Source organism: Phaseolus vulgaris, chromosome 9 (genome assembly GCF_000499845.2).
Source record: "Phaseolus vulgaris cultivar G19833 chromosome 9, P. vulgaris v2.0, whole genome shotgun sequence".
Lineage (NCBI taxonomy): Eukaryota > Viridiplantae > Streptophyta > Magnoliopsida > Fabales > Fabaceae > Phaseolus > Phaseolus vulgaris.
In genome coordinates, this window is record NC_023751.2 from 2,225,904 (window position 1) to 2,239,954 (window position 14,051).

Genomic DNA, 14,051 nt, shown 5'->3' on the forward strand with positions numbered 1-14,051 from the left:
TTTAATTAGCTACTAGTGTTTTAACTATCAATTAATTACATTATAAATTTGGTAGAAAAATCTTGGTAGTTAATTAGATACCAATTTAGAAATTATTTATCAATAATAAAAATTAATTTAAAAATTAATAATTTTTTTTAGTTTTTATAATAGTATCTAATTTTCTCAAGCAATTAATTATTTTTATTTTTAAAATTAATTTTTATTTAATAATTTTCTTGTAGTGATAATCAAGTCATATAAAGTTCAAACTTTGTATTTTTAATCGAGAGTTTAAAAGTACACACGAGTAACCTACTATAATGAATTTGTGAAAAAAAAAACTTAAGTTCCATAGAATAAATCTTTTAAAAGAAGTAAACAGTTTTAAGTATGATGAAACTTCACATTAAAGATTAGTTTTATAATCAATAAAAAAACTAGAGTTTATAAAACACTTCAAATCTCTATATTAAATATCCTTATTATGATGGTTAAAATGAGACATTTTCAAAATGAAAAAGAGAGATAGAGAGAGAAGTACTTTGAATAAAGTTGAAGTTATTTGGAGAAAAACATTAATAAAATTAACTTTAAATTCTGACAGTAAAATTAAAAGAAGACAAGACTTTATTTAGAAGCATAGATGTTGGGACAGGAAGAAGAAAATAATTTGAGTAAAAAGTAGGAGGGAGTGAAATGTTTGAAATAAATAATAAGAGTGAAAAAAAATCAACTTAGTGTTGTAGTAAAAAAGAAAATGGCTGCACAAATACTCTCTTTTTCACATTTTATTTTTCCTTATATTTTTACATTTTTTTTATTAGTAATAAATAAATAAAATAAAATAAAATAAAAAAGGTTTCAACCTTTTACAAACTAAATCAATTCAACCTACTAGTTACCCTACACTACAAGAAAATTATGAAATAGAAACCAATTTTTAGATACCAAAATAATTAGTTGCAATAGTAACTAAATTATAGACCATTTTAGAAACTAAAAATGTTAGAGATCCCACATCGACTAGAGATGAGGACATTTCATTGTATATAAGTGGGTGCAAACCTCACTCTATGAACCGATTTCATAGGGTTGAGTTAGGCTTAAAGTCCACTTTGTAATAAAAATAAAAATTGATTTCTAAATTAGTTTATATTATTATTAAATAGTTTCTAAAATGGTTTCTAATTTAATTATTATTACAACTAATTATTTTAGTGTCTAAAAATGGGTTTATATTTTATGATTTTATTGTAGTTTTAGTAAGCAGAGGAAATCAGAATACTACTTGACCTTTCTTAGACATGTGCCAACGGATGTTCAAAAGAAAACAATAAATTAAAAATACTCTAATTCGAAAATGTTTTGGAAAACATATAGTTATTTTGAAACCTTTAACAACTTCAGTGAGAAAAAACATATATAAGTTTGTCGAGAAATAAAAAAAAAACATATAAATTATAAATTCCAGTATTCCATCGTTAAAAAGATTCAAATTTTAAAATGTCTTGCTATAGAAAAATTTTCCTTGCATGTTTGATAGGAGCAGCATTACCTTAATTCAGCCCTAATTATTATGTATTAAAACCCATAGTGTTTCTACGTCTTATTTTTGTCATAACATGATATAAAGTTTCAAGGTATGATTTGGTATATGTATTTCTAGGTGAGGTTGGATGTTACAAGCCTCATTAGGTTTTCAACAGTTTTGTTAACTATTTTGTTATGATTTATTTGGAAGAAAAATTATTTTAAGAAGGTTAGATTTAGGTATGGTATATGTCCCGTAAAGTAAATATAATCTCACATCGCTTAGAAGTCGAGTTCAATGGTAGTTTAAATACCCTCATTTTTCTAGTATAGGAAATTTTTGTATATGGATTGGAGTACTCGAGTACTTCTATTTATTAAATTTTTATTGCTGATTAAAAAAAAGGTAGTTTAAATACATATTTTTCTTTTAACACACCGAAATGTCTTTTAAGAACAAAACTGTGATGGAGCTTAAAAATTTCAAACAATATCGTGATTGATCCAAATAATGTTATCTCAACGAATATAACATCAAAGAAGCTTGTGATTATTAAGTGTTTTGTTTATTTATGTATAAGTATTGAATCCTTACTCAAATTGGATTCTGAATCCTTTGGACTGTAGGAGGATGATCCGTTAATGTTTTTTTGCATTCTGGTAGGCGGCTCTGGTTAGGAGAATGGTAATGTTAGTTATGTATAAGGGTTGGACCACCCCTGAAGTGGTTCCCATTTATTGATTTTTTATTGCTGATAAAAAAAAATTGTATAAGTATTGAAATATTTCTTAATTCTGCTTCTTTAATTTTATTTTTTGATAAAAGAAATATACAAGTTTCATCTTTACACTTGTTTTTTGTTTTCTTCCTTGACCTGTGAATGAAAATATCTCCCTTGAATTGGTTTTGTGTATGGTTGAATAATGAATGAGGAGTGATGTTGGAGGACATTTTGTGATGCATGCAAGGAATGTCCTGAATGGGTAGGGCAGGGAACATTGACAACATTGTCCTAAAAGGACATTCCCCAATCAAAATGGTTCTTCTTTCTTCTATATCTCTCTCTCTCTTCGTTTATTAGGCATGCCACTTTAGGAATCCCACGTTCATGGGAGTGAGAAATGAAAGTCCTCCAATTTCCATTAATCTGAATGGTGGGACACATGAAGTTGATCTCTGGCTTAATTCTGATGGGAAGATGGTATTGGAATCTTTGAGGAGTGAAGAAAGTTTGGTCCAAAAATCTTGAAAGCTCACAAACAATATTCCTAGTTGATTTCCACGATTGAATAACATGGATGGTGGGGTGACCAATAGTGAATGCGTTTCACACCAGATGCAACCTAATCTTCTCATTGCAACCATGCAAACCTTCCTCACCCAAATCTACACGTTCAATCATCGCATGCACTCATCAATTAATCAAGCTTATAAACGATATTAATTACATGTTAATATTAAAAAAGAAAGTTGAAATTAGATCTTTATCTAAAAACTTCTTTTTAAATTATGCATAAATTAACTTTAAGGCATAAAAATATTTTGTTCTAAAAGTATTTTTAAAAATGTCTACTTAAACATTTCGAGGTCATTTCAATAGTTTTGCAACCATATATGGAATAAAATTAATCAATTCTATTTACTAATTTTGTCATTTGCATTTGTAATACAACAAAATCATGAAATAAAAACCAATATTTAGATACCAAAATAATTAGTTACAATAGTAACTAAATTAGAGACTATTTTAGAAACTAAAAAAGAATTGGTTTCTAAATTAATTTTTATTATTGTTAAATAGTTTCTAAATTGATATCTAATTAGCAACCAAGGTTTTTGCTATCAAATTTAAAAACTAAATAATTGGTAGTTAAAACATTGGTTTCTAATTAGATACCAATTTAAAAACTATTTAACAATAATATAAACTAATTTAGAAATCAATTTTTTTTTAGTTTTTAAAGTGATCTCTAATTTAGTTACTATTGCAACTAATTATTTTAGTCTCTAAAAATTGGTTTCTATTTCATGATTTCCTTATAGTGTTGTTATGCGTGTGTATAAAATTACACATTTTTTCTCTGGTTTATGAATGATTCTACACAATTTTAATTGATAAAAACTAACACAATTTGTAAAACTACAGTCATAGAATCAGTAAAGTTTGCACTAGAGAGACCAAAATAATTGTTATTTAATCATAATGTATGGTAAGTTTCTTGACTTTTACGATAATTATTTTAAAACTTATACAAACAATCATATTTGATTAGTTTCCATGTAAATTTTATTTTACACTAATAGTGCCTAATCAATAAACTCGTACTTATTTAAAGTGATTACGGTATCTTCGATTTTAATATTTGTATATTGAGTAGATAAAAAATGATCTTTTATATATTAAAACTACATAATAAATTAGTTGAAATTTAATTAATTCTAATGATGTTTTAATTTTATAATTAAAAAAAAAAACAATTGATACTTATTTTAATTTTTTAAAGATTAAACACAAAAGATATAATAAAGGCCATTCTTGAAGTAACTTAACAATTAAAAAATAACAAGATTCCAAACAATAAGTCATATGATTTATAAAGTGAAACTTATAGGTACAAGTGTATTTTATTTACTTATTTACTAAAAAATTGAGTACTATAAAAATTAAAGGATACAGTAGAATTTACTTTGCTATAAGTGGCTTGGAGTGTCATATTGATCCTATGTTCAATTCAGGATGAGTCAGTCTTCAGATTCGGTTAATGTTGTCTAGAGTACAATTTTGGTTGGGATTGTGAGTGAAATATGGAATTACAGGAATTTTATCACTTTCAAAAGAAGTGTGACTGATGTGTTAGAAGTGTTTGCAATGGTGCAAGTAAAAGTTTGGTCGAATTTCTGTAAAATCTCGTTCTGCTTCATTTTCCTATTCTGATTGGTGTTTGGAACCTTTGACGTGCATGTGAATGGTTTCTTAAAGTTTTTAGGTTGTTAGTTTGGTTAATGTTTTCGTTAGTTTAGTAGGCGGTTCTAGTTAGAAGTTGATTATTGTATAATTTTTAATAAGGGTGAAGTGGTTCTCGTTTATTTATTGTTTATTGCTTATAAAAAAAATTATATTCCAAATCAATTATTCCTTGATAACATTTCATTGCATAATTTTGGAATGACATGAATTCAAACACGCATCTTAGTAGTCGTATGCAATAACTGGATGAATTCCATCAAAATCAACCTTGCTTTAAACTAGAAAGATGCTAAATAAGTCTAAATCTGCATAGAAAAAAATCAGAGAGGCACCACCAGTGGCACTTAATTTTCTTATTCAATTTTCAACCGAACCATAATTGAATAATTTAATGGAAGCATTCCTTTTTTTTTTACCCTTTTAATAAAAATTCTCAGCTTTTTCTTGAACAGTTGTACAGTACAACGGCTTTAGTTAAAAATGTAACTTTCTTTTTAATCAGCAAACTTTAGTCAAATATGTGGAACACACATTTTCAATGATTGAATAGTCCATTATCTTATATTGTACAGACTTAGCATAAAATTACACTGGGATTTCAATGAAAGGGGACCAACATTTTTAAAAGCTTTTCATTTATCATCTCCCATTAAAAAAATCATAGTGTTTTGCATATTTGTATATTATATGATGCATCTTTTCTTTTAATAAAAATCATTGTGGGACATAAATATTCAATTATCTGAAATGATCATAGGCAAGTACTACTTGGACCATATCAATTCCAATGTGCACCGAACCTGGTATTGAAAATGATAAAAATATCCTTTCAACATGTATCCAATCCGGATCGCAACTTTTTATCAAAACATTTTGAATTTTATAAATTTTTATTTAAAATGCATTTTTAATTTTGTGTTCTGAATTATCCAGAATGTATTTTTTTTAAATTATTTTTACTATTCCAGATTTTTAAATCCAGAACAAGAATAAGGATAATTTTGGAAATTTTGAAAAATATAGAGGCATATGAAAAATATAGATGCAGGATAGAATTGGTGTAGAAAGAAATTGCCATGATCATAATATGATATGTAGTGGCTTACCTAATAAATTTTTTGTTCAGAATAAATAAATATTGAACATAGAATTTACTGTTAATAAATTACCTCGCAAAAGGATAGAATATCTAGCATGACATCTCTAATGCAAACTAAATTTAAGACTTGAATTTGATAAAAAAAAATCTCAATCTTTACATAACTAAATTTTTAGATTATAAAAAATATACAGATAAAAATTATAAAAACAAGAATTTTACAATACATTTCCAGCAAAACTTACAATGATATTAAAAATGATAAAAGTAAAATAAGATTCACTTAAAAGAAAATGAAACTTTATATTTATAAAATCTTTGCATTAGAACCCCGGCAGAGAAAAATTCTACACTAACCATTATTTTTTCGGTTACTAAATTCCTTTCTGAAGGTATACAATACAACTGCCCCTCTGACAATTTATCCATATTAAAAAAGTCATAAACTAAGTATCCTTCGCAGTTCAGATACATTGCTTCTTGTTTGACCTCCAATGTTTCTTTCTTGGATCACCCTATTTACCCTAAACATGTTGACTCTTTTCAGAGAAGAGAAAGAGACTGAATTTTGTTTATGGAGTTAGAATAATAGACTATAATAAACAAAACCCTCATTCAGCGCTTGTATCTTCAACAGATTTCTTGTACTCAGGCTTCAGCTCATAAGTTCCTTGATTGGCACCTCTTTTATTATAAACACACAGTTCGTTCAGAATCTCTTTCAAGAATTGCTGCAAAAGAAAAAGCAACAAGTTCACTCAGGAGCTTTCAAAAATTGCTGCAAAAGAAAAGGGGGCAGAGTGTGTGGGGACAGCCTGCAGGAAGTGTGTGCGTGCATGTGGGTGTGTACAAGCTCTACAGCCACAACATCAAGTTAGGAACTAAAAAAAAAACAGAAAAGCATACAGCAGGTTGATCAGTCTCTTGAACAAGCTGTTTCAGGGCCCAATTAGGCTGTCTTTCAAATAGCTTGAACATTATATCCTCCAGCTCTCCCCGATCTCTTCTTGTTCTCTTTGTATCAGACTGTTTAATTGGCTGCGTCTTCTTCTTGTCCTGTGAAAGTTTCATGAGAATAAGAAAAAAACCTCAGAATTATTCCATGCATACACACACTTTGAGTTGAGAGACCAAACTTTATCCTTAGACAAATTTTATTTATATATACTCCAGCGAATTTTCATTGATATTAAATGAATCTATGGTATAATTAACTAATATATATTGCTTATTATTTATGAGTGGCACTATATCATAATGCTTTTAAAGCCAAGATACTTGGATCTTCTATAATTAACGTAAAACTTCCACACTGACCAGAAATTTCATCCAAGCAAAAATGATAGATTGAGTCAATTAGAACCATGTCACCAACATGTCGAAGAGATTGAATTTTTTATACAATACGTACCTTGGAATTGGATGAAACTAGACCAATCATTCCAGGCATTGGCCTCATTAGAACTCCACGATCATTATCAATAACCTTTCAATTGAGTCGAGGGAACCAGAGAAAGAGAATCAATTATTTAATCAGACAGAAAGCAAAAAATGTTATAATTAAATAATACACATGAACGAAATACCTGTATTTGACGATTTTTAATCATAGATCTGTTTGTCCTCTCACGGCATAATTTACCATATTCTTCAATGTTTTCACCATGGGGCTTCATATCAAACTTATGTTCTACTTTCCCTTCCATTGCAACCTTGCCACCTAAAATAAAATATAAAAGCTGTTACTTAACTCAAGGAAGCTAAGCTTTTCACAGTATTATTTCATCCATTTTAAAGTATTAAACATATCACAATTCACAGTTACCATTTGCCACGTCATAATAAAGCAAATTATTTAGAGTTCTATCATTTCCTTCTCCATCGTCTTTGAAAAGAATTCTATCAAATATGATTCATCAAGAGAAAGACTAGGATATTTCAAAAGTTTCAGGCCCCTTCAAGTGAGTGGATCTCATTCATCCCCACCAATTTCTCATATTTTGTTTTTATCCTCTTTAGAATTATTACTCTTTTCTAAGAGGAGATGAAGATTTGTATATGTAAGAACTAAATCTTTAATTCTTTTAGGATTAAACCAATTTCTTTCCTCTCACAACAAGACAATGATGATTGTTAAAGAGTTTCAATGCCAATGTATTGAAACCTAGAAAGAAGACATTCCCAAAAAGAAGACATACACAAAAAGAAGACATTCCCACCCAAGGAAGTACCCAATTTTTTTGTAACATTTTTGTGGTGCGTATTAGGTTTGTATACATGAGTGAACAAAAAGTACCGAAACTGGTATGATAGGACATGGTTTTAGGAATACCCATGCTTTAGGGCTTTCCAGTTTCCCATCCCAACATCACATTCATAATCATTTAGAACAAAAATTCTGAAATGATAACTCATCATCCCCGTATGTGAAGAGATCTTCATCTCATTTCAGTCCCCAACTGCTGGGTTTGTTTACAACAGGGTCTACCCAAACTCATACTTACTCCTATCCATTATATTTTAGCTCCGTTAGTTGAAAGTGGCTTAATTTCTTAATTCCACTTATAATAGTCAATCTGGGTTAGTGGATGTAGATCCCTATCAAATTTAAGTAATTTTACTAGGCAGAGAGCAGTGACATAATTTCCTAATTTAATCGTAGCAAACAATCTTGAATGCTGACTCGGAACAGCCAACTCCAATTCAGATGCTACACCAAATAGCAAATACTATGCAAACAACCTATACATATAAGATGCTAAATAATCAAGAAGTTTGTAACTTAAGACATATTCAACATTAATACTCATAAATCATATCTCAAAGATAAAATCATCATAGCTTGAAATTGCATTAAGCCTCAATTACACCACACAAAATAGTTATTTTAAAAAGATGTCTGGTACATGTCATAGTTAATTGCAACAATTAACAAAGGATCTGTTACCTCGCCGCCAGTATTTGAATTGCAAAAAAGTGGTTGCAAAAGTAAAGAGACAATGATGCCACTTTTACTTGTGCTTTTGTACAACCAGCAATTGCAATCACACTCACACTCAATGATTCACTTTCGCAAGATCAGGGTAGGACTGCCAAGCCAGATAATACAAGTGGAGGAATTGCCTGTCTTTAATATTCTAGAGAGTTGCCATTTAAAGCAGCACTATTTCACTTTCGAAAGATCAGGGTAGGACTGCCAAGCCAGATAATACAAGTGGAGGAATTGCCTGTCTTTAATATTCTAGAGAGTTGCCATTTAAGCAGCACTATTTCACTTTCGCAAGATCAGGGTAGGACTGCCAAGCCAGATAATACAAGTGGAGGAATTGCCTGTCTTTAATATTCTAGAGAGTTGCCATTTAAGCAGCACTATTTGTCGCCATTGAGTTTGGACTGATTTTAATCTCCTTAGAGAATGAAAATGACACGTTTCCCTTTTAAACTACAGTAACTACTTAAATTTACTCTAAACATTTCCTTTGTTGATCTATGTTTACCCTAAATGCTAGACTCTAAAGAAAACCCACATGAAACAAGAGATACTCCCTAGTTTATATTAAACCCTTTCGACTCTAAAAATCAAACTAATTGTAAATTATCAACAAAAAAAAAAACTACTAATAAGCCATCATCCTGCAGTGGTAGAGCTGGAACTGAACATTGAAGGGGACCAGGGACAAAGCTATAACAACTTGTATTGTGAGAATGCTTGAAGAAAGATCTTAGTAAGAGAAGTGGATTTATTATATAAGTTTTCAACCAAATCCCAGATTTAATGAAAGTGAAATAAAAAACAAATCCAACGAGTGAAAAAAGGGCCTTATAAATGGTAGTTGAATCAGGATTCAAATAATGAATCACAGGGCTCATAATTGGACCGTGTAGATTGATGATTAATAATAAAGCATCGCCAGGCATTCACAAACTAAGAAAATACATTAAAGCACATATTCATGAGCAGTAACTAAAAAAATAAATCTAGGAGCATGAATTCTATTAAAATTTGTTATAATAGAATAATATTAAAATTCAAACTAAATATTCTGCTATTAAAATTATTACACATTAGAATTTATAATACATACTCTGATATTAAATACTTGAATTTGAAAAACAAAAACAAAATTTTAATATGTTTTACATAGGATGTTAAACTATCGGTAGTTCAAATAAAAAATTATCATCAATTAAATATGTTTTTATTTGATACTAGACATTTGACAATGCTTAAATATCTAGTGGAAATATATAAAAGTTAAAACTGATGGTCCAAAGTTGAAATGAAACACATCACGTCTTGCAATTAAAACACAATTTGTTAAAATAAAATAAATACAATACACTGTCATATAGGATTAGGGTTGTGAAAAGGGTCATCTCTCTTCATTGTTATACTAGATGCAAGTGCAGCCATGAGGAGAATAGAAGTTAGAACTGTGATGCAGTGCAATTTATCCACTCTGGCTGCCTTTTTCAGTTACGAAAAGGGCTGCTCAAACAGGGGGGTGATGGGCCTTGGAAAAGTGGCAAGGTGCCGGAACTCCACTTAAGACCTCATAGAACCTCTGCAATAATCTTTTTATTCTACTCTAAGTTGCAATATTTGCAATTCATGTTTGATTTATAGTGCAAACCAAGCACCAAAACAATTTGCTCGTCAAATTATATTGCTGAAACAGTATTGAATTGGGCATGGTACCACCAATCATGAATATAACCATTGCTATATATATCTCAAGTTAGAGAATTGAGAAACTTACAGGCTTTTAATGAACTCATAAATAATTGATATAAATAAACTACAACTGATATAAAAGCATTACTTGCTATTGACGAATAAAAAACTGCAACTGGTATAAAACATTACTTGCTATTGATGAATAAAAAACTACAAATGGTATAAACCTGGGAATACTATTCTCACCTTGGCTAGTCTCAGAGAAGACACACATAGGAACAAAGTCCTTAAACATATTCAATGAATAAGTTTTTGGCATATTCACAGCGTCAGAGCCAGCCATCTCCATTGTAAACTGTCATAGTTAAGGAGCTATAAAATCAATATATCACATAAAGACAAGCAACAAATATTAATCAGAAACTCTTATCTATGTAACAAATCTAGAAGCAGAATCATCATTCATCTTGCACAATCAATAAATTCATATGGGAAAATAGTACAAAACATATAAAATAAGCCATCATTAGAATATGGAATTTATTTGCTTTAAAATCATTATCATTTCTCATGTGGTGGAACTAATTATTAAGAAAAAGTGAATGGATTTGCAAATCATATTTCACATTTAGAATACCTAAAAAATGAATACAATTCATTTTAATTAAATGGTTTACTCCAGGCCTTGGTTAGAATATTTAAAATAGGTAACTTAATAAGTAAAAAATTGTCTGCTCTTATTGTTAAAATCAAAGTAAACCCACTCAAATTTGTACATTTTTAAATATACACCAGAGTTACCTAATAGCATCAAATATCTTTGATGATACAGGTGCGAGATATACTACTATATTAAATATATGGTATGCAGGGGGTATACTTGGTTGGTACACTAGGGCATGTTTGTGGTAAAACTCCTAGTTTACAAGCGGATAAAGTATCCACTCCCCCAGATCGAGCAGAAATGCAAGAAAAATCGTTTTTCTGGTGAAATTGAGCAAACTTGTTTGGGATTGCTCGAGCTCACAAGTTCTACATGATGTGTGCGAGTCCATTAAGGCTCCTATTTCAGAGCAAAACCACAACCTTTTACGCTGTTTTGAGGTACAATAAAGACAAGTTTCTGGAGTGCTAAGGCTCATGCGAAATGTGTTTCGAAGGTGCTGGTCCCAGGCACGATTCTTTCTGTTCTTGTCTTTCATCTATTGGTCTGATCCCATAATCTCATGTCAGGATTTTGGGTTTGGGGCCTAAGTAAAGTCTAACAGCTGAAACACAATATTAGTCACAACTGCTGATTTGGCCAGTCTTAGAGGAGGCAATGTAATTTAGGGAGAGCCCAAGACAGGGGGAATGCATTAGCTCTGAGATTGCAGGGATCATCTTCTGAAATATTTTGTTGCTTTCCCAACCAATAATATTGTTGCGCTTCTATGGAATCTGGTTCCTATCATCTTGTCACGTCTGTTTGCAGGTGTCATCTTGTTCTCTCCATTCAACAGTACTCACATCCCCATCAGTGATGAAATGGGACAAAATCTATTCCCACCAACTTGATATCCCAACTCTACCCATTACCTGTCTGAAATACTCACTACACCCTATGTAGGGGACACTGACACGGATACACGACACAGACACGATATGGAGATAACGGATCTATATATTATGTAATTATGAATTATATAAACAGACAATAAAGATTTATGTCCATTAACAGTTTTTTTATAGAAAGATGTTTTTCTATAACAGGTTCAAAAAATTTGTTCCTTCAAAAAATTTGTTCCTTATTTTTTTAATCATAATAAAAAATTATTCAATAAGTTTAAGTTTTTAGAAAATTAATGTTTATCTCCTTTTTAAAATTATTAAAATTATGATAGACTCGTGAAAGAATTGTCCCAACAAATATATTTTGAATTTGACACAATAAGTTACGAGGGTCGTGTTCGATAGTGTGTCGGATACCGTGTCCGAGCTTCATAGACTCCACCTCTATGCATCGTCTATCCAAGCTCCATACATCATTTTCAAGGAATTGGTAGACAAATGAATCACAAAGTGGAACAACCAAACCAATTCACACTACTCTAAGGGAAAACCAACACCATTAACGATTCAGGGTTTTCCGTTATATAAAGGATCACAGAAAAAACAAAACCCCAACCAAAATCCATAGATAGAACTCGTATCTATAGGATTCAATAAACAATTCGATACCAATTTGATGACCTTCCCGATCAAGTCAATTCCACGACTCTGCAGTTTAAAGCTCACCTTGCAGTCGTTTATTGGTCGAAACACACCGTAGTAAAAAGTTAAAGTAGCTTCTATTCATTGCACTTTTCCGAAATAGAAAACCGCATAAGATTTTGAGCATCTTAATGAGCGATGCGGTATCTAACTTAGATTCGATATCAATTTAAACAGCATCGAACATGTGTTAATCATTCGGGTAACAAGAAGGAAAGAAGAGCAGAATTGGATAAGATTAAGGGCGTAAAAAAGAAGAAGATGGAGAACCTGAACTGCAGAGGGATCTTCTTCAGGGTGGAGAGGATCGAGGGAGAGGACGACCTTAGCGAGAGGTTGAGAAGGAGGATGAGTCTGCCATGACTTAGCCACCACCAAAGGGCATTTCATCAACCACACAGATCTCTCCGCCTTCAAAGTCTCCAAATTGGAGCTGCTACTCCCACTGTAACCATTCTCTTCATCCATCTCTCTCTCTCTCTCTCTCTCTCTTTCTCTCTGCTTCTTCGACCCAACAACGAAAACCACGCTCCTGTCTCACAACCGACACCGCCCAAGTCAATTATATTTGACCTTCAGCTCAATCCCTCATCATAAAACTCTACCATTTATATACTCCCTTCTTCGCCCAAATTCAATACTACACATTTATATACGCTCTTGGGCTTAACGTTAGTGGGTGTTTCTTCCTGCAGCCCAACAAATCTTTTCATGTACCCCATATTTTTTGAAAAGACTATTTTACCCTTTTTAAAAATTCTGAATTATATTTTTTAAATATTTCCAAAAACATATTTGATAAATTCGGATTTGCTATTTTGAAAATTAAAAAAATACTTTTCAAAAAAATATTCTAAAATGATTTTTTATTTTCCAAATTTTTTATGCCAAAAACACTTTTTTTAGAAATTTTTTTACCTATGTAACATATATACAAATACGGACACTGACACGACACGGATACGAATACGGAGATACGTATAATCTCTAAAATGTAGGACACGGGGACACGTATCTATATATTATATAATTTTGAATTATATAAATTGAAAATAAATATTTATGTGCAAACGTATGCTTGAGATTCTTTTGGGAGCATGAAGATATTTTTCATGATTTGTTCAAAAGAATTTGTTCCTTATTTTTATAATCATAATAAAAATTTATACAATAAATTTGAATTTTTAGAAAATTATTGTATTTATATCTTTTAAAATTGTGTTAGAATCGTGCTAAAATTTTCAAACAAAAATTCAACAAATATTTTTTGAATTGAACACCTTCACTGATAAATATCGTACAAGTGTTGACACGAATACATGTGTCTGACACAAATACGTCATTTAAGATAAGTGTTTGAGCCTCATAATTTTCTACTTATGAAATATCTACTAAAAAGTTATCCAAAACCGCCAAAAGATAATTTCAGTATTTTAAATAATATGAAAATACTAAAAGGGAAGAAACATCCAACTTAGTATACCTCTTCTTGGTTCGAAAATAAAACAAATCCAACCTCGGACATTTCATTCTCCATTGC

At 30.6% G+C, this 14,051-nt stretch overlaps 1 protein-coding gene across 1 annotated transcript; it reads right to left on the reverse strand.

Moving 5' to 3' along the window:
* Window positions 1–5,863: 5,863 nt before the first annotated feature.
* LOC137820222 (transcription initiation factor IIF subunit beta) lies at window positions 5,864–13,137 on the reverse strand. The gene is made up of 6 exons (XM_068624180.1): window positions 12,782–13,137; window positions 10,505–10,613; window positions 7,167–7,300; window positions 6,992–7,066; window positions 6,487–6,636; window positions 5,864–6,311 (listed from the first exon to the last, which is right to left on the reverse strand). Exons 1-6 carry the CDS (start codon window positions 12,977–12,979, stop codon window positions 6,192–6,194), a joined length of 786 nt encoding a protein of 261 aa, XP_068480281.1. The 5' UTR covers window positions 12,980–13,137; the 3' UTR covers window positions 5,864–6,191.
* Window positions 13,138–14,051: the final 914 nt, after the last annotated feature.

Excerpts from the sequence above, each read along its gene's own strand:
- LOC137820222 (XM_068624180.1), bottom strand. The coding sequence starts at position 12,979 with ATGGATGAAGAGAATGGTTACAGTGGGAGTAGCAGCTCCAATTTGGAG. Across the intron at positions 10,614-12,781 it reads AAGATCCCTCTGCAGTTCAG|TTTACAATGGAGATGGCTGG; the intron begins GTTCTCCATCTT and ends TAACTATGACAG. Across the intron at positions 6,637-6,991 it reads TAGTTTCATCCAATTCCAAG|GACAAGAAGAAGACGCAGCC; the intron begins GTACGTATTGTA and ends AAACTTTCACAG.